Consider the following 18,875-nt stretch of genomic DNA (forward strand, 5'->3'; position numbering starts at 1 on the left):
GCCTGGAAGCACTTCTGTTCTGCGTCTGAGGACCAGCTGCATTCTCCCGGCTGTCCTTGGCCTCTCTGATAGTGGCAGACCCGTGATGTGGAACTACCACGTCTTGTCGCCTTCTTGTCGACATGCTTTCTGGTGCTTGGTGACACTCGTAGCCGACTAGTTCACTTGAAGGTGCGTCCTTTCCGCTCCAACCTGATTCATTCACCTTGGAAAGAGGGAATGTCCCATTCCCGTCCTGCCGCCCATGTTGGTGTTTTGACCTGTATCCTCTGTCAGCGCCACAGAAGTTTCCGGCAAGCCGAAGTCGTTTTTGCTGTGTGTCAACTCCGGCAACGTGCGGATAGTCCGTTTTCTTCCCGCACTCCTGAGGCCTGACAGCTACTAGCAACCCGGCAAGATGCTTCGAGCAGCGTCGGAGGAAGGGTGGAGACAGGGGGGACGTTCCCGCGCCACTCTGATACGTGCGAGAGCCGTCAACAGTTGACAGATGTCTCCCAAAGTGAAATCTTTCAGCTGCACAAGAGACAGAATAACTATGTTGCGCAGTGTCATGTCTAGATTCACTGCCAGTCGTGCGGCCTGGAGTCCACGAGCGAGAGCTGCAAGGCCTTTTGGCTGCAAGTCGAACACCAGAACACGGTTCTCAGTGTCATCTCTGGCGCGCCATTCACCGTATACTCCTACCGCATCTTTCTCCTTGTGAACACAGGGAACCTGCTGCTCTTCTTCAGCAGCTCGATCTTCCGGAGCTCCGTAGTCTTCCCCTATACTCCCACACAAAGTTCCCACGCGTGCTGTGCTGTGACACAAGGTCGTACGTCTCGTCGTGTCTTCTCTGGGCAGTTCGTCGGCCCATTCTTGGCCCCGGGGGATCCTTCCACTTCCGTCCCCAAGTTGCTCGGTCTCCCCGTGAGGAACTTCCCTGTTATTCATAACTTCTGCTATACGTGTTGAGCCCTCTCCTTTGTGTCCCTCCTTCTTCCGCGCACAAGCGACTTTCTCCGAGCCGTCTTCGGTGTCTCCTGAGATCCCTACCTTACTGTGTCCTGCTTCTCCCGGGATCCCCTCTTCCTCGTTGTCCTCTTTTACTGTCCTCCGCTGCTCTTCCTGTGCTGCAGCAATAATCTGCGCAGCACGTTGAACCGCCTCCTGCAATCTAATATCAAGAGCATCCAACAATCGTCGATACCGCCAGTCGTCTTTAAGGTCTTCCCCGCGCACTCTTGTCAGCTCCGTGATCCGGGAAAAGACTTCGACGATCTGTTGTAGCGAAAGCCTGATGAGGCTTGCTTGGTCCACAAGCGCCAGGATATCAGCCGCAGATGTGGCCCGATCAAGCCTGGCTGTGACCTCTTTGTCCTCAAGTGGATTTCTGAGAAAACATGAATCAGCTACACCTTCCTCCGTCGTAAGAAAGGCAGATCGATAGTTATGAACCATTCTCGGATTCGCTGTCCCGACAGTGGCTGAATGAGCCAAGGTTGGATGAGCAGCTTCTTCGGAAGCCGGCGCACATCGCGATCGTGTGTCGCGGTAGGTGTCTCTATTTGCATTGCCCCACATGTCGCGATGTTTGTCCATGCCCGTGTTTTTCTGATGACGTTCAGATTGTTTTCTACAGCTGCTAGGCTGCTGAGCTCTCTGCTCCGTGTGCCTTCCTCGCAAGCGCCTCCACTGAAGATCTTCTGCAGGAGTCCCTGCCCCTTCGTCCCTCGGGTCTGGACCGCTTTCTTCGTCGACCCCGCGTCTGTCCACTGCCGCTTCCTCCCTGTCGCTCCTCAGTGTCTCGGATAGTCTCTCTCCTGACTTCTTCATCATCCACTGCTGTTGGTTCTCCTCCCACTCGCGTGATGCTTCAGCGGTCGCCTCCGCCACAACAGCCTCGAAGTTTCTTTGATGCATGTCATCGAATTTGCGCGCAAGCTCTAGTATACTGCGTTTCTTAACCTCACGTTCTCCAAAGACGTCTGTCGTCTTCAAAGCCGGAAACTGGGCACCAAAACTCTTTCTCGCGCTCTCCGCCACGGGACACAATACATCGCTGCGAGAAACTCCGGTCCGTTCCTCAGGAGTCGGGACTGCCACCCTTTCCATCGCGGAAGATGTCTTGTCCGACTCAGGTAGCGGCTGTCGGCCTTTCTCATGGACAGAAGAGCTCAGAGCCGAACTGGAGAGAGGAGACCCGCACAGGTCCGCTTCCCTGCTTTTCAGTTGACTACAGGTCTCATCGCAGTGAACCGAACCGAAAGAAGAAGACCCACGCTGAAGGACCGCCACAGAACGGGACTCCCGCTGCCTAGCATAAAGAGCCGAGACGTTGTGTGCTAGAAGCCCGGGGAAAGAATCTCCCGGAGAGGGGCACTTACCTTCGCAAACAGCTAGCGTGTTCAGCCAAGATGGAAGCTTTGTCTTCATGGTAAGCCTGAGAGTTTCTACCTCTCCCCAGAGAGCACTGGACCCCGACTTTTTTGTTATCAGCTGGCTGCCGACAGCACTTCGCTCCCCCGTGATGGAATCCCTCCTTCCCCAGAGCAACTGAGGCTGGAGCAGAAACGCGCAGCTGCTCCACCCCTGTCCTGTCTCCATTGCACCATCTCTATAGGAACTCGACAGTATTCTGTCTCGTTCTATTCCCCGAGAGCAGCAATATGAGATCCGCTTGGACAAGGGAGGTTGCAGAGGACCAATTGAACTCCGCACCAAAGCGAGAGCGACAGAGAGCCCCAGGCCACAGAGGAAAGGTCTCTTCGCCAGATGGAGGTTTGTCTGCGGAATCCATGGGCTCGCTGTCATCTCTTTGCTTCCGACAAGGGGAGCAGATGCTACACACAAAGAGTAGAGTTTGCTGGGTGGACTGAAAACAGCAGACAGCGGCCGGAGGCATGGAGATCGTTCTGAGCTCTTCAAACCATTAGTAGGCCGCCGACCAAGTCCGGCCTCTCCCGGCTTCCATGTTCTTCTCTCTTCCGGAAATACAGAGGCTAAGTGACTGGCGTGAGAATGCGAGTTCCGACTGAGGTACTCAAACGACGAAAATGCTACTAAACTAAAAGTCCGTTGTTTTCTTGCCTTCGCTTCTTCTCGTCTGGGCTTCCGGAAAGGTGTCCTTTGCTTCCCCGTATATCTACGCGAGCCGTCGTGGCAAGAAATGATGTCTGAGTGTTGGGAGAACTCACGTATTGCTGATCGTTTCCTCTTGACATCTTTTCTTCTTTCTGGAAAGATGCACCACTGCTTCGGCCAGACTGCATTCTCTTCTTCTTCCTCCCAGGTCCAGCTCTGCTGCCAGATGGTTGCCACCTCAGATTCTCCATGCGAAGCTGAACTTTTGTGTTGTGCGGTGCTTGGTGCGCGAGTGCCAGGGACTCGACAATAAGAGCCTCTTCCTTCACCTGCGTGGAGAGCTCCCCAGCCCCGGGAGTCGCCCCGGCAGTACACACATACTACGAACTGTGGTTGCCCCGTAAGATTCTGTACACCGGCACCAAGTGAGGGCGCGCCGGAGACCATCGAAAAATGTGAGGGACGGGGCAGTAGACATGCCCTGGGTCTTGCTTTCTTGTGTGGCCGTCTTCTCTTATATCTTTGGGACATCGTACACGCGCGGTGCATGCCAGAAAGGCACGGAGGATAAGAGGTAAGGGCGTGCAGGCTCCCTGTGGCTCTGTCTTTTCTATCGGTGACGCGTCCCGTATTGTCTTCCTTCTTAGGTCGAGAGAGCAGAGTGAGAGGAAAATGTCCCTGACTGGGTGGTGTCTGACCGTCTTGTAACCCTCTGTTGTGGGTCTCAATCAAAGATGGAGTGGAGACGTCCTTACGAGAAGAATTTAAAAGCCCCTTTTGGTGATATTGTTTCCTTCTTGCTCTATGGTCTTCCGCGTAGGAGCAGAAAACAGCCGCAGGATCAATCCATAGGCCCGAGCTTAGCCCAATCCGGCGAGAAGAGGCAAGGGACAGCCACCGATGTGGCAGACCGCGGTTAGGTCCGGTGCTGATGCTTCTCGCCCCCGTCACCGGTAGCCGAAGAGAAAGATAAAAGAGAACAAGCAGGGCATGAATCATGGTCAACAAATTCCGATCGATACCGATTTTATTATAGCTTCCCTCTCAGAAACCGGCTGAACAGCACGTTGCCACTGGGAGAACGCTTGCCACTAACCGAACAGGATGGCCGATTTTTCGGACTCCCGTTGGTGTCGCCCTCGCGGCAGCTGCCAGTTCGTTGTGTGCAGCTTGTGTCCTTTCGCTCTGTCACCAGTTGACCACTAGATGTGCAGCGGGGTCTTCGCTCTTCTTCATGTGCTAAAGCAAGCGCGTGCCCGGTAGGAGAAAAGGTTCTTGTCGCACACGCGAAGACGTCTAATTCTTGCGAGTCAGCCGATATTGCTGAGATGGGTATGGGTGCCCCGCTGCCTGGTCTTCCTCAGCTTCCTCACCTCCTCTTCGGCTGCGGCATCTCGTCCCCCCCAGCCTCTACTGCTGAAAGGACACATCCTGTTGGGGGGGCTAAGTGTATAGAGTGCGTTGCAACGGCAATAGCCTAGAAGCGAGCCCCCGGAACGGGTGCACGGAGCGGTAGTTACAGACAGACCGTAGACACACACACGGACCGGTCACGGACACGGTAGTCTTGCCGGGGTGCAAGCCCGTGGCCTCCGAACGAAGATAGAAAGAACCAGTGAGACAGCAGAGGAACTGAGCCGCCTGGAGACACCGGGCCAGCTACGGCTACGGCCCTGCCGTGTCTCCCCGAGTTTGGCTTGGGCTGCCTCCCAAGTACAATACTGAGTTTTCCTTCACAGGCTGCTTCTTGCAGTAAAATCTCACAAGATGACTGGAGTGGGTGTCGCTAAAGAGGAAGACCACCCCGTACGTGAAGAGGGCGGAAAGGCGACGGCGGCGACCTCCCGCGAAGACACGCGGCGCCGCACTGAGCCCTACTTTACGCAAAAAACGTTTGCTTATATCCCTTTGTCTTACGCTTCTACGCTCCAGAAGAGCTGACAGCGTACGATTTCCAAACATATTTCTGCAAAGCTCTCCTCGCTATTTGAGACGGTAACCGACACTTGATGTACACGACAGCCAGCCACAGTGCACGAACAAATGCTGTACGCCCCACTGTCCACCTTGGGGCTCGCGGCCGGGGCTCTCAAGGAAGTCTGACTGGCTGCACCTCAAGTCGTGGGATCGTGAGAGGATGATTATGAAAAAAGTAGGAAAATGCTGATCCGCTTCACCAAATTGTCCTGAATGGACAGCGCAGCGTCGAGAAAGTTCTGTTTCCGCCTTCGGCGTACTATCGTTGAAGCACTCCGTTGTAGAAGTCGCCCTCTCCCCACAATAGAAGGCGTAGCTCAACCAGTGAACCCTGCCCAAGTTAGCCCTGCATTTCTTCTGCCCGTGCTACGCGATCCGCGATTACACTAACCAGCGCTTCACGTGTTGCCACCCAAGTGAAGAGCAGAATAACGAACTGAGGAGATGGAGCCGGACTCGCGTTACCAGCGGGTCCCGAACGAAAGAGTACAGCGGAACGACTGAGGTTAACCTTGTAGTCCTACGGTGGAACCAACGGGAATTCCACTCTCAGGTTCCTCCTCTTCAGTATACACTAACGAACCGCTCTCCGACCAAAGAACACTATCACGATCACAACCCGGAAGGCTGGCCGTGTAAACCCCCCCCTGCGCATATGGATGAGTTCGCGGAGAAGACTACTCCCTTCGTACTGACTGTGGTCACTCTGCAAGGAAACATGCAGCGCTGCTGACGAACTTCGTCCCCAAACAAGACGGCCTCTCCCCGGCCTCGACAAATGGCGTGGATTCGTTCGCACCCACAGACACACGAGTAGTAAGGAATCGGATGCGATGCAATTTCGTCTACCTGGAAGGTCATACGCGACGCCCGCGTCTGCCGAAGGGGGGTTATCTGTTTGACGCGTTCAGTTTTTTCATCAGAAGAACGCGTCGGCGTGGGGGATTATTCCGTGTTTCCAGGATTGTGATCTCGAAGAGTCTTTTTGCTGCAGCGGCAAGTACAGTGGGTGCGCGGGGGAAAGAAACGGTTCCGAAGTGAAAACCACCTACCGCGATGGCTGATTCAGTTTACCATCATCGGACACCTTCTGACAACGCTACGTTGTTACTCTCTTTGACAACGACTCGACACACCGCCTCTTCCCGGATGCTAAGGACAACAGCAGTGTATCCGGTTATGCCGCCACCCGTTGGCTTCATGCCACCACTCAGCGCAGCGCACGGAACTACTTACAGGCCTACCCCCGGCAGCAGCAGCGCGAAAGAGTCGCAGGCACTACGGCACGGAAGGTGCACTTGTACGGCCGTGCTTCGCGGCACTGAAACTGGGAGACGTCTGCTTGGAAAAACTGGTCCCCGCAAAAGCGCAAGACTGCCGCTTGCTTCGAGATATGACAGCGAGACGCAGATGTGATCGGTGCCTGTCCAAGGCGGAGAACCACGAAACCGGTTTGCTGCCACCCCTCAGTGCGGCGGCACCGTAGCTCGAGAAAAAAACTTTGCAGCGGTACCCAAAGACTTCATAGTAGTTCAGGGGCGGCGCTGGTACTCCTAGCAAACATATGAACTTGGCTGGCAATCTTGGCCTTGGCTGGGGTAGTCCGCCGCCAATACACCGTAGCTGAGGGGCCGCTGCCATACCGACCTTCTCGCATCTCATGGGTGGAAGATAGCCAGATCGCTTCAGTGAGAGGAGCGCTCCCAGGGCTCGCCTCCACTTCTAAAGGCGGTCCGACGTTGGTTCCTGGTGCCGCATCCCGACACTCCGTCCCTTAGCTGAAAAGCGGCACATCGGAGGCAGCGCCAAGCAACGAAAGAAACCATCAACATGAAGCGATCTCGGGCAGTCAGCCCCCTTGCGCAATGGCAGGGTCGCGCCTGAGGATGCAGACGTCCGGTCGGCGCGCCCTTAGGTGACGATTACCCACGTGTCCCGATCAATCAAGCCCACAAGGAAATGCACGTGCCTCTACATTCGTGGACAATTGAAAGCACTGCACAGCACCATCAAGACCAAAGACATACCTGTAGTGCAAAAAAAATAACAGGGGGTCCACCCAGAGTTCAATGTTCTATTCTACTGGTACCTCCGACCGACGCGCGGACACAGAACGGAGATCCCACCTAACATGTGGAGTCTGGCCCAGTCGCCTCCGTTACCGGAATCCCGGAAAAAAGAACAGTCTTCTACACAGATGGCTATCGTGGTTAAACCCTCGCAGAAAAACTTTTCTCGGAGGCTGTGGGCTGTGGGCTTTGTGACTTTAACTACCGGCCTGTTTTCCAGCCCCTCGCTTCTGGTCTACTGAAAGAAATCCTCAGCTCCCGTTCTTCCAGGTTACTGGCGGCTAACTCTTAGAGAGCCGCCACGGTCCGAAGAGGTACCCACGCCAGCACCGTCGTCCAAACGGGCGTGCAATCCGGATTAGAGTCTCTCGCGAAGAAGACAGTGTTCTTATGTTTCCCAGCGTGAATCCCCGATTGCGTGTATAATCGTTTAGAAGGAAAAATACCTTCTTCGACAGCCTCTAGAAACAGTTTGGGCTGCAAAGTGGAGACAACACTTCACACCACGGTAACGGCCAGCTCAGGAGCCACGAAGCGCTCGTCGTAGTTTCCAGGCCTTACCGTTTCGCGGCAACACTGAATCACTGAGACATACCTTGTTCAAAATTCGCACAAATCTGCAGAGGGCCTTCCGCATGTGTGTCGCCCGCCAGAGAGCGTTCGTCATCTCGGCACCACAAGGACAGACAAGAGAGGAAGGGCCACCGAGAATCGGCGAGGCGATGTCGGTCGACGAGTGGAACAGTCGGTAGTGCAAGTAGTTCACATACCACCGAGCTTCGCCCCTGTGAGCCGCACGGATGTGGAGAGACAAGAAACTGACCATAAATCAATAAAGAACGACGAAAAGACTGCACAGCAAGACCGGATCACGCCTGAACTCATATCATATAGATAGGGAACACAACGATGTGTGCCGGAGATGAAAATGACAACCGCAGGAAAAGGCAACAAGAACGAGACTGGAGAGGAGTAAGACATGCCAAAGAACCCTGGCCGGCACGTCCACCCTTCGGGCTTCAGACATAAAGCTGACAAGAAGCGGGGCTCGCGTTGGAAGCTCAGCTGACACAACCGAAAATGCGAGCCATTCAAGACGACTAGCAGCATCCACTCAAAAACGACTCAGCCCATTCTGCCCGCTGGTGCTGCTGGGGCAACTCGTACAGACTGGATACAGTTGAGCGTGGAACGCACGCTACAACTTAACTGGCAGTAGAGGACAACGCTTAATGTGGTAACCTTCGTTGGTCTTTGTGTACAAGGACCGGTGAAGGTTGCAGCCTGTTCCGGCAATCGGCTAACTAGGCGGACCACTCGAGAGGCTTCGCTGCCTGAAAGCCTAGTCGACTGTACGCCGTATACATAGCAGCCACGTCAAGTCAGCAGGTCCTGAGTATAGCCACATATCGAGGTATCTGAACGCAGTCTCTGTCGGCTGTGAGCGCCTTGCACAGGTGCGTGCAGAAAAGCAGCGTTGGCGCTACATATGAAAAAGCCGTAAAGCTGAAGCTGACGAAGAAAATCAGTCCTTCCGATCTAAACAGATGCTTGAGCGCGGTGACCTTGCCTCTGACAGCACTCACTTGACAATCTGGACGAAATACAGGCCGTGTCTCTCCATCAGTATCCACCCACAACGGCTGTGGGCTGGAAGTGTCTGTCTTCTTTCCGGTTTCTGCTCCCTGACTCCACTGATGTCGGTTCCTCCGCCTGTCCCCTCAGTATGACCGTCCTCGCTCTCTACTTTGCACCTGCCCTCCTCCATCTTCTCTCCCGCCACGTGGCGGTGTTGCTGCCCGTCACACGGGCTCTTACCCAGAAGGAAAAGAAGCTCTAAGGGCGGTTGCATAAGCGCCTGCAGCAAGTGTCGATACATCTCCATAGCCTCGTCGTCCACATCATCACATTCACATGACACATGCATTTGATCTTCTGTGAAGTCTTTAGCGCATTCCAGGGTTTCGCTGCATCCGACCGGGGCAGGAAGGTCTTCCCACGCCGTCCCTGGCCCACCAATTCGTCCTTTCGTGTGCCTCGCTCTTCTCTCGGAGGCAGTCGGCAAAGAGAAAACGAAGGGAGAATGAAAAGGCAGCGTCCGCTCTGGAGGGGGTGCCGTGGCATACACCAGCTGAGCCAAGGGTAGCTGAACTAAGAAATAGCCATGGAGGTTGAACAGGTGCCTGAGCCTTTTCAAAACTTTCACAATGAAACCATTCGAGCAGACTAGCCACTCTACCGAAAAATGGAAAAGAAAAGGAGGACACAGATGTGAGTCGTAATGCAGCATGAACCATTCTAGCGGAAAGAGACAGCGAGCCGCAGCTCCGGCCTTGGCGCTCTCGTTGCTTCCTACCATTCCCTGCTGTTGCTGCTGGCTCGGTGCCGAACCCCAAGCAAAACCGGCCGCTGCCGCTGAAGCTTGAGCTGCCTGCTGATGCCGCGGTAGATGTGGCATGTGCCACAGAGAGGAGTGACACCAGTCTGCAACAACTCTGGTAGATAAAACCGTAACGCCAGCCACTCCCTCGGCTGGTTCTCCCACTGTGAAATCAAGCGAGTACCGCGGGTTTCCTGGTTCAAGCGCGGGATCATCACCTGAGGAACGAAGAGCTGCTGAATCTTCTTCATCTTTCTTCGCCCCTGCATTTGACGAACTGCGCCCTACCGAGAGTCCTGTGAAACCGTCACTGAAGCGTGTCGTCGCTTTCCCCCTACCGGGACAGCTGTTCTGCGGGTGCGACGGAAAATCAGGAGATCCTGAAGCTCCGCAGCTGGCATGTGAGGTAGCTGCAGATAGACGCGATGTAGAGCCCAGTACTGCAGCAGTGGCAGAAAGATGAATGTTCTTGAAAGGCGCGTTGTCGAAGAAAAGTTGCTCGAGAGCTGCCTTCAGCTGTGTAGCCCGGCGGTAATAAACGGAGAGGTCAGGGTGAGACTGGGCGGCGGCCACGGCGCCCCGTACAAAAGGCGTTTGCCCAAGATACCGCAGATCAGGAGCAATACAGGAACGCACCCGATGACGCGGGATGGGAGAGAAGCAGTCTTTTTTCTTTTGTTTTCTCATCCGGACGGCCTCTGTTGCACTACTGTAGCTGGTACTGTCGTCTTCACGTCCATCTGTCATTTGTCTCGGGCGCAGTGTCCCCGACATTTCCGGCCTTCGCCCGTCGGCCGTGTCAGGAGTGCCATGCCTCGGCGTGTACTGCTGCTGAGGAGGGGACGCGGAGCAAGAGGGAACTCCGGTTGGCGGCACAAGGCTGACACTTGTGTGGGCTTCGCAGGGATAAAGCGAGGATTTTCTCCGGGACGGGTCTGCTCGCTAGAGGAACATAGGGCACCTGCGGTTTTGACGCTCTGCTCTCCCCCCGCGTTCTTGAAAGAGAAGTCCTGTATACTTGTCCTTTTTTCAAGACCGCTGCTACTGCGGGCGGACACGGTCGGCTTTGCTGTCCCTCCCTCACGGCCGCTTAGCTCGTGAGATGTGGAGGAGGGAATACTGCCGATCAGACCACAGACAGCCTCTCTTCCATCGGAAGGGCGTGCAGACTCCCCCTCCTGGTCACCCTCCGAAGCCACTGCGGAGAGGTTCGTGACCGAGCTACTGCTTCCTGAGATAGTCGGGAGAGTGTCCGATGTCATCTCTTTTCCGTCCTTCGCACTGGGGTTCTGAAAGCTGTGGTGCTGAGCGACGTGACCGGCAACAAGCACGAAGTGCAAGGCACGAACACGCAGTTGGCTCCCTGTGATGCCTTCCTCTTCTCCCATCAGCGGAGGCAATGGCCTCTGCCACGTTACAATCTCATCTACCACGTTGAAGTGTCGGAAGTTGCCAGAAGACGTGCCGAGCACCCACTCCCGATCTTGCCACTCAACCAACTTCTGACTCGCCTCTTCAGCACCTCGTCGCCGTTTGCCACGAGCAAAATATCGCTGCGACGCAGAGACATCGGAGTTAGCGCCAGACTCCTTGCGCCCACCTCGACCTGACGGCTCCACAGGCGGCGCGGGCCTTTTCCCCGGAGAAGAGCGTCTCCACGGACTGCGAGCCAGCTTGGTTTTTGTTGAAAGTGGTGTGGTCCGGTCGGCTGCCGAAAATTCGCCTTCTGTTCCGGATTTCTCCGTCCCCGCTGACGAACACCACCCAGGCGGTCGTGTCTGCTCATAACGCTCCTTGGGTGAAGAACAGTCACTCTGTAGAAGCTGTTCTTGAGTAAGGGTTTCTTCGCCCGAAGCATCGCTTTGTCGGGTGCCCTTAGAAGCGCCGTGACAAGGCCAGACTACCGAGAAGCTACTGGCGGAGTCCGCCTCGTCCGGCCCCCAGCTGCTCTTCCTCCCTGGATCGCGTCGCCAAGAAAGGACCTCCTGAGTCGAAACAGAACAGCGCTGCTCGGGGCCTTCCCTGGGGCCCTGTCGGCGGCGATCTCCCCCTTCTTCTTCAGTCACTCCGTCTATCGTGTTCCCCCTCACAACGCCATCGTTCGTTACGCGTAGTCCCGCAGACGCGTCCCCCCTCGCTGCTTTCCCCAGACCATTCATAGGGCCCTGTTCGTGAATGAAGGTGGAGTCCCGCTGCCCGCCTTGCCGGCTACTTGGTTCGACCCCCGTCCTCTCCGGGGACGTTCGGCTGCGAGTCTCTTCTCCGAATGGAGTGGCTTGCCCTCGCTTGTCTTCAGTCACTTCCAGAGGCCCCATGCCCCTTAGCCCAGCTGATAAATCACCCTGGCCGTGGTCGACCTGGCTATTATCCCGTAGCTCGCTTATGCTTTCGCCCTTCCCCCAAAGCAATGTCCGCGTCCGCTGGTACTTAACGAAAGCATGCGGAGCTGGGAAGTGCGGCTCTTTCTTTTCGTTCCCGCCAGAGTCTCTCCTCCCGAGATGCGGTGGGTTAGATGACTTTGCTTTCGCTCGCGCTTCACTGCACGGACTAGTGGAGTATTTCCCACCTCTCCCTGAACAGTTACAAGCACCCGCCGTACAGTTAACTCCCGTCTTCCGCCAAGAACTGCTGCATTCCTCCACCTCCGAGAAATCTACCTTCAGACTTTTCCTGCCACCCTTACGGCTTCCGTCACCTGATTGTACCTCCGTCATCGAAGTGGTGTCTCTGTCGCTTGAAACTGCCTCACCCGCATGCCGCTGCTGAGTTCGAGGGAATAGGAAAGGCTCGCGAGCTTCCCTCGTCCAAGAAAAGATACTCTCATTCCTCCGCGCACCAGCTCTGGGACCTTGTAGTGTGTGTAATTGTCTCCAAGAGGCCAGGCCGTGGTGCCTGACCTTGTACTTGTATTTGTAAGACACCGCGGCCATCGCGACGCTGCTTAGAAACGCGAACACATCTGCGACCGTGGTCGCTGCTGCAGTGCCGCCGCCACTTTCACTCCAGTCTGGACTTGCGGCGCCGTCCACTCCGGTACGCCTGGAAGGCTTACGTTGCGTAAGCAGAGTCAGGGAGGAGGCTTTTCTTGGTGAAAGAGAACGACTTTGTCCGTCCCGGAAAGGCGTCTGGCGAGTGGGAAAGAACTTCGGTACACCTTCCTGGAGAACTTCAGAGGGGCAAGAACAGCACCTGCTGCGAAAGCACAGTCGACTAGTCAACTGATCGGAATCAAGAGTCAGTCCGGACAGCCGCGAAACTGAGTGTGGCCCTCGTTGACAGCCGCGAGACTGCTTCCTCTTCCTCGAGAAGCTACGCGTGCGAGAAGTCTCCGGCTGTGCACGTGCGAGGGCACCTACCCAGTCCGGCCTTCCACTCCCAGTAAACGCTTTCGGACCTGAGGCTGACGGATTCCCAGGGCGATGCCTGAGAACGGAGACCCAACTAAAGCGGTGTCTCCGGAGATGGTTACCATCCGGAGAGAAGCTGACGTGTCGAGACCGCCACCGCAACGGCACCGCACTGCCGCCAAAATCCCATCCAAGTGACAAGGTTCTTCTTGCTTCCTTACAAGCAGACTTTGTCCGTGCCCTAGAAGAGCTTCGTTCTCGAGTCGCCCGGCCATAACGTGAGTGCAAATTCAAAGGACTGCCGCGTGCAGTCAGCGTTAAGGAACCGCCATGATCGACTATTGCCGTCTGCTGAGGGGCCACACCTTTGTTTTCCTTTTCTACTTCGCTCTCTCCCTCCTCTGAGAGGCAGCCATTCGTAGGCCTCTCCCACGTTTCCTCTCCTGCCTGACATTTTCCGTAAGCAGTCAGCACCGAAACGCTGCTCTTTTTCCCGAAACGCAATCTTTCAGTGGTTCCATACGGCTCAGGTTTCCCGGTATATGTAAAGTCCTCTGGCTTAGGATTCTGCTGCTCGAAAAAGTTTGCCTGCAGAGCAAAGCCTTGTCTCGGGCCAGCGCAATCTTGCTCGGTGTCGGCTATCAGGCCATCACCGCACCCGTTCCCTGGCGGTCCATGTCTAGTGGTCGATCCTGTCGAGACGATGTTGTCTGAAGACAAAAAACTTTCACCGGAGCCTAGACCGGCAACTCCTCGTACCTCTCTGGTTTCACACCCGTGTGGCGGTAACTCAGTCCGCCCTGGGACACAGACGGGCCTGGCTGCGGGGCTGTCTCGACTACCTAGTTTGGAGCCGGCTCCCCTCCTGCAAGCGGGCGAAAACGTCCCCGAAAGAGGCGAAAATTCAGCAGCTGCTTTGTCTCCGACTCCATCCCTCAAAGCGACTGCGCAAGGCAGCACGGATGGCTGAAGAGAAATGTCAAAAGACGCGTACCGACTGCCTCGGTTGCAGAAAACGGAAGACCCACCGAAACAGCGTCTTCCAGCGTTTGGACAAGCAAAAGAGCGCTGCGAGCCCCGAAAGAAGGGCTTTAATGTCATGCATCTGAACTTGCACGTACTCCGATGAAGGACAGGCGCCTGGCGGGTCCTGTCGATGCTAATCAGCGACGGGAGGAGAGAGGTTCCTGAAGGAGCACGACTGACTTCGGGGACGCTGACCCCGGCTCCGGGACCGTCTCTGCCATAGCCGGACAACGCAATCGAAGCAGGCGCAGAAAAGGAAGACTCCAGAGTCTCTTTTACAGAAAGCGAGGGGCAGACCGAAGAAGTCCTGGGCGCCGAGCCCTCATGTACTCTTACCTTCTGCAACCGCTGGAGTTCCGTGGAAAGGGAGTCTGAGCTACACGACCGATACAGACTGTCACCGCGAGACGAGCACACGCCACGACAACCTTGTAACAGGAGCGTGTTCCGGGAAGGGTACACAGCGTGCTTTTGTCCTGATGGACTCGCGTGACGAGCTCCGAATTCCGGGATCGCCAACGGAACTGCCCGCAAGGCGGAGCAAGGTGGAGCTGTTGAGAGACGGCTCTGAACAAGCGACTGCCGGGCGCCGGCAGCCGCGCGCTTGGCACTGTACCCCAAGAGAAGTTCAAGAAGCTTCCTGCTGTGATAAACTGGATCTCGGATGCACCGGGCAAGTGTTTGCTCCCTACTGCGGCCAAACGCTCTGAGCAGTTCCGCTGAAAGGAGAGAAGCAGGGAGGCGCACGAGAGGTTGAAGAAACACTCGTCTTTCATGAGGGTTCCCGCGGAGACGACCTTTCCGAAGGTACTTCGTTTCTTTACAGAGAAAGCGTTCCCCACGGCTGTCTATGTCCCCTTCCGTCTTCTTTCTCAAATCAGTTGAGGCTCCTGCCAGTGTCCCGTTTCCCGGTCTCGCTGCGGATCTTCTCATGCCGGAGGCAACTGCAGCAGATGGTGAGGGAGTCAGAAGTCTTCTGGGAGAAAGTGACCTTGTCCGCTGTGTCGGTGCTGGATCAAAGAAAGACACAGTGTCATCAGTCCTCTCCCGTCCGGCAAAGCTCCTGCTCAGAGACAGCGCTCCTCCATGCGGCACAGGCGGGCAGTCTCCGCTCGCTCCCAGAGAAAGGGATGTCGTGCCATAGCACTCTAGAAGAATATTTGCATTGTCATCGACCAGCTGGACTGAGTGCAGTTCTTCACCCAGCCAAACCTGAAAATCTCCCTCTCTGCCCTGACGTAGCGGATCCAGACCGTGGTGGGCTTGGGCAGGTAAAGCGAGGTCCTCAGAACCTGCCTGAGGTATATCCCCTGGAGGAGACTGTACTAAAAGACCAGACCCGGCAGCGAACTTGAGTGGTGGTAAACTGCACCCATCGGTACTTTGCGAATGACCAGCGTGTCTGCTCTCTGTCGAGCTGAGTCCGCTTCGACCACGTCGAGTGGTCCCGTCGACGGGCTTGAGTGTGCTAGTCAAGGCCGCGACAGCCTGCTGACTTTTCTCCGCAGCCAGATTCGCGCTCCTGAGGATCGCTGCTCCTTTGTCGAGCTCCAATCGCAGGCAAACCAGTTCGTGCACTAGAAGCTTCATATATGTATCTGTCGAATAGTCTATCAGCGGGAGCGCGGGTGCCATTTCGTCAGAAGAAGCAAGTACCTCCGCGGGATGTTCTCCTGCAGGATGTCCGACCAGCACTGCACTATGCCGAGTCGGCACCTCTTCAGTGGACCTTACTCCCATGTCTGCGCAGCGAGGACGAGCTTCAGCCGTGCATTTCATCCCGCTGCTTTCAGTCCTGTGCCCCTTTCCTTTCTCTGACCAAGGTCCCTTATCTCGCCCGCGCCCGCCTCCTACGCCTTCACCCTCACATGTCTTTCTTACCACAGCCAGCTCGCATTCCCGCTCGTGCTTCGCTGCTGCAGACCGCCCATTTGGTTGCACAAGAGAAAGACTTCCTGTATCGACGCGCTTGGCTTCACGACCGAGGAAACAAGGCACTCCGAAAGTTCCCTGGCCAACCGGTTCGGAGCCCTTGCCTTGTCCTATCTCTGCTGCTGCTAGAGACACGGCCTCTTTTTTCCGACTCCCTGTTGGGACTCCGGATCCCGAAGACGTCATGGCTGTCCGAAGCGCATTGTTAACGAGACGATCCCGGTATTTGAAAGCGAACATCAGTGCTGGATTTGGTGTAACCTTCCAGTGAGAGTCTCCACGTAGCGGATGGGACCGGCTCAACCCGTACAAATCAACTGTCGACAGCAAGACCGCAGGTTGGAGACGTGCCGTCCAGATTGTGTGTTCGCGAGACGCTTGACTGTGAGCAGACACCAGGGAAAGCATTCGTGGAAACAAGAGATGCGCCGCAAAAAAGCGCCCACGACCAGAGCATGCCCGCGCGCGCCGATGGCGACTGAACGCGCCACTGAAGTCGAATTTGGTCTTCAGATACCAAAGTGGAGGGAAAAGACATCTACCCATAGGGCGACGAATCCGAACTATCTGTCTAAAGAGCTCATGTGACGAACTTGCACGGCCGGAGGGCGCGAGACGTCGTGCTAACGCCCGGTAGTTTGCCAGGTTGCCGGGATTGAGGAAACATGAGCGGCGTTCTAACCCAGACTGTAACTACCGTGTGCCTGGGGACGCAGCTTCTCTTGAAGCCAGCGTACGGCGATCCCCTGCCCGCGAGCGCACGCGGTGCGAACCGCGGAAACCTGCAAAGATAATGCTTCAGCACGACGCTACAACCCCACGGGAGACGCGTTCTTTTGAAGGAAATGTGCTGAGGTGTTGCTCGAAATCCGTAGCTGGGCAACATGCGGAGGCGTTGCTTGCTCCTTATGTTACTACAGCCTCTCCAACAGCGGGAATCAGGCCCATCAGCTCGCACGCCACTAACTCCTTTGTAGCAGGCTGCACAACTCCGCAAGTCGCGGAAAATCTCCATCAGAAGCACCAGCCAGGCGCTGACGCAACCGCAACACAATCTCCATGCATCCGCCGGTCACCACTGATGGTGCTCACCTGATGGGGAGCACAGAATACGCCATGTGCCAACGTCGGAGGTGCTCCTGCCGCTTAAGCGTTACGTGAGACCGAATGAGAACTTCCAAGACGCCTTCGATGTTGCGCTGGCACGGCCATGCTTCTTGTCGAGCAGCCCTTTCGTATCCTCCAGGTGAAGGCATCAAAGACAACAGCGACAGAAGGCCGCGTCTCTTCACATCCTGCGGGCAAAAGCGAGAGACTCCCATATCCGCGGAGTCAGTCACCTGACAGCGAACCAGAGCGTGCATACCGATGCACGAGATGGAGCTGCAAAGCGACAGCGACAACGAGCGTGCGCCCCCGAAAAATGGCAGTTGCCCTGCCCATCTATACAGCCACGTCTACGTACCCGGTCGCACCGGATAGTCAAGGATTCCCACACAGAAATAGATTAATTGAAAGACGCGACCACCCGCAAGCGTCCAGTGGCACTGCATTCTAACGCGCTGAGGTGGGATGAGACTATCAAGGAAGCTGCTTGTGCAAATCCGTTGGGTAGCAGTGGGGACAACACCGGGTCATGTGCACAAAACTATACAGCGTAAGACATTCCTTCGTAAACACTGACAGACTATTCCGTGCAAACTCCGCTTGCTACTAGTGTGCGTGTTCCTACTCCTCTCGACGTCTGTACCGTCCGGGAGTTCCTGCCGTCCTGTCCCGTCCTCTCAGCCCGCTACGGCGCTCCTCTGCCTCTAGGTCCTCCTCTTCCTCACCTTTTCTCCCCACTGCGATGGTGCCGCACTTGTAACTTCTTCCCGCTCTTGTCCCTGCACCTGCAACCGCCTGTCAGCCTTCGTGTGATCCGCGCCTCCCCCCAAGAACATCTTCACCTGTCTGTCTTGCCACCAGGCTTTTCGGCTCTCAAAGACTCGGGCTCCATCTAGCGGTACTCGCCTATCGCTTACCTCCCATAAGAGCGGCTTCCGCAAAAGCCCCAGCTTGCTGCAGGAGTGGGAAACCCCGCTGACAGGCGTTTCCGAGTAGACGGAAAAGGCGGCCGACTGCTTGCTACGCTCTGTCCTTGAAAACCGCACCAGCTTCTGACGTATCCCTGGACCGCCCCCAGTCTGAGACAGTTGCCCGGCCAGAAGCGTCCCCGTCTTGGGTGAGTCACTTGGGCCTGGACCGTGACACGCGGCCGCAAGCGGTTTCGTCCCAGTTAGGGAAGTAATCCGAGGCGACAACGAAACCAAGTCGCTGTAAAGAGGTTCCTGGCGGCGTCGAAGCCCTTCCGGCTGGGTAATTAGCTTTTTCAATGTCTTTATTCTTCGGGAATCGCTACTGTAGTGAAGAGAAGGGACGAAGTCCCGGACGACTCCAGGGGGTAGGGTTCGCTCTTTGATTCGCTCAAGCCAGTTTCGAAACGAGAGTAATGACGAGGCTGCCGGCCGCCGAAGCGCCGTTTCTACGTCCTCCAGCTGTGCAAAGACACACAAAACGTCATCAGCATCCACTGTTTGCAGGCTCAGACACCACTCTTTTGCATCTCCTTTGTAAGGTTGAGTTTTCCGCACTTCTGTCTCTCTATGCAAGAACCCCTCCTGCGACGACGTCTTTGAACTTCAAGGGCCTGAACGCATCCGTGGCAGTACGTTCGAGCAGGAAAGCTCAAAACTACCGTACTATAAGTCCGTCGTTTGTTAGCGTGGCACCAAGGTGGCTCCTAGCCCCTGCAGGCGTGCATCAAAGTAAGGGCTCAGCTCGAAGAACCCGCACACGCAGGCCTTCGCGGCATCAGGTAGCTGCCACAGGCGGTACACAACCAGCACAACACTCCACCAATCAAGTAACACCGCGAGCACCTAAGCGTCTTCAGGCACCTTGAAGGGGAGGGGTGAACGACAGGGCAACTTTAGCCCATCGTGGTACAAACAGTCGAGAACTGTGTATATACGGTACAGCGCGAGGGATTCCTGGGCCTTTTTTTACAACCCTCCGCCGACCACCGAAATCGACACCTGC

General features: G+C 56.0%; 1 protein-coding gene across 1 annotated transcript; it reads right to left on the reverse strand.

Moving 5' to 3' along the window:
- Position 1: 1 nt before the first annotated feature.
- Positions 2-18,748, reverse strand: CSUI_008453 (uncharacterized protein). Its single transcript, XM_068068586.1, has 5 exons — positions 17,627-18,748; positions 16,887-17,089; positions 8,696-16,176; positions 7,705-7,894; positions 2-6,818 (listed from the first exon to the last, which is right to left on the reverse strand). Exons 1-3 carry the CDS (start codon positions 17,735-17,737, stop codon positions 10,233-10,235), a joined length of 6,258 nt encoding a protein of 2,085 aa, XP_067919438.1. The 5' UTR covers positions 17,738-18,748; the 3' UTR covers positions 2-6,818; positions 7,705-7,894; positions 8,696-10,232.
- Positions 18,749-18,875: the final 127 nt, after the last annotated feature.

Source organism: Cystoisospora suis (genome assembly GCF_002600585.1).
Source record: "Cystoisospora suis strain Wien I chromosome Unknown contig_4742, whole genome shotgun sequence".
In the NCBI taxonomy this organism is placed as follows: Eukaryota; Apicomplexa; class Conoidasida; order Eucoccidiorida; family Sarcocystidae; genus Cystoisospora; species Cystoisospora suis.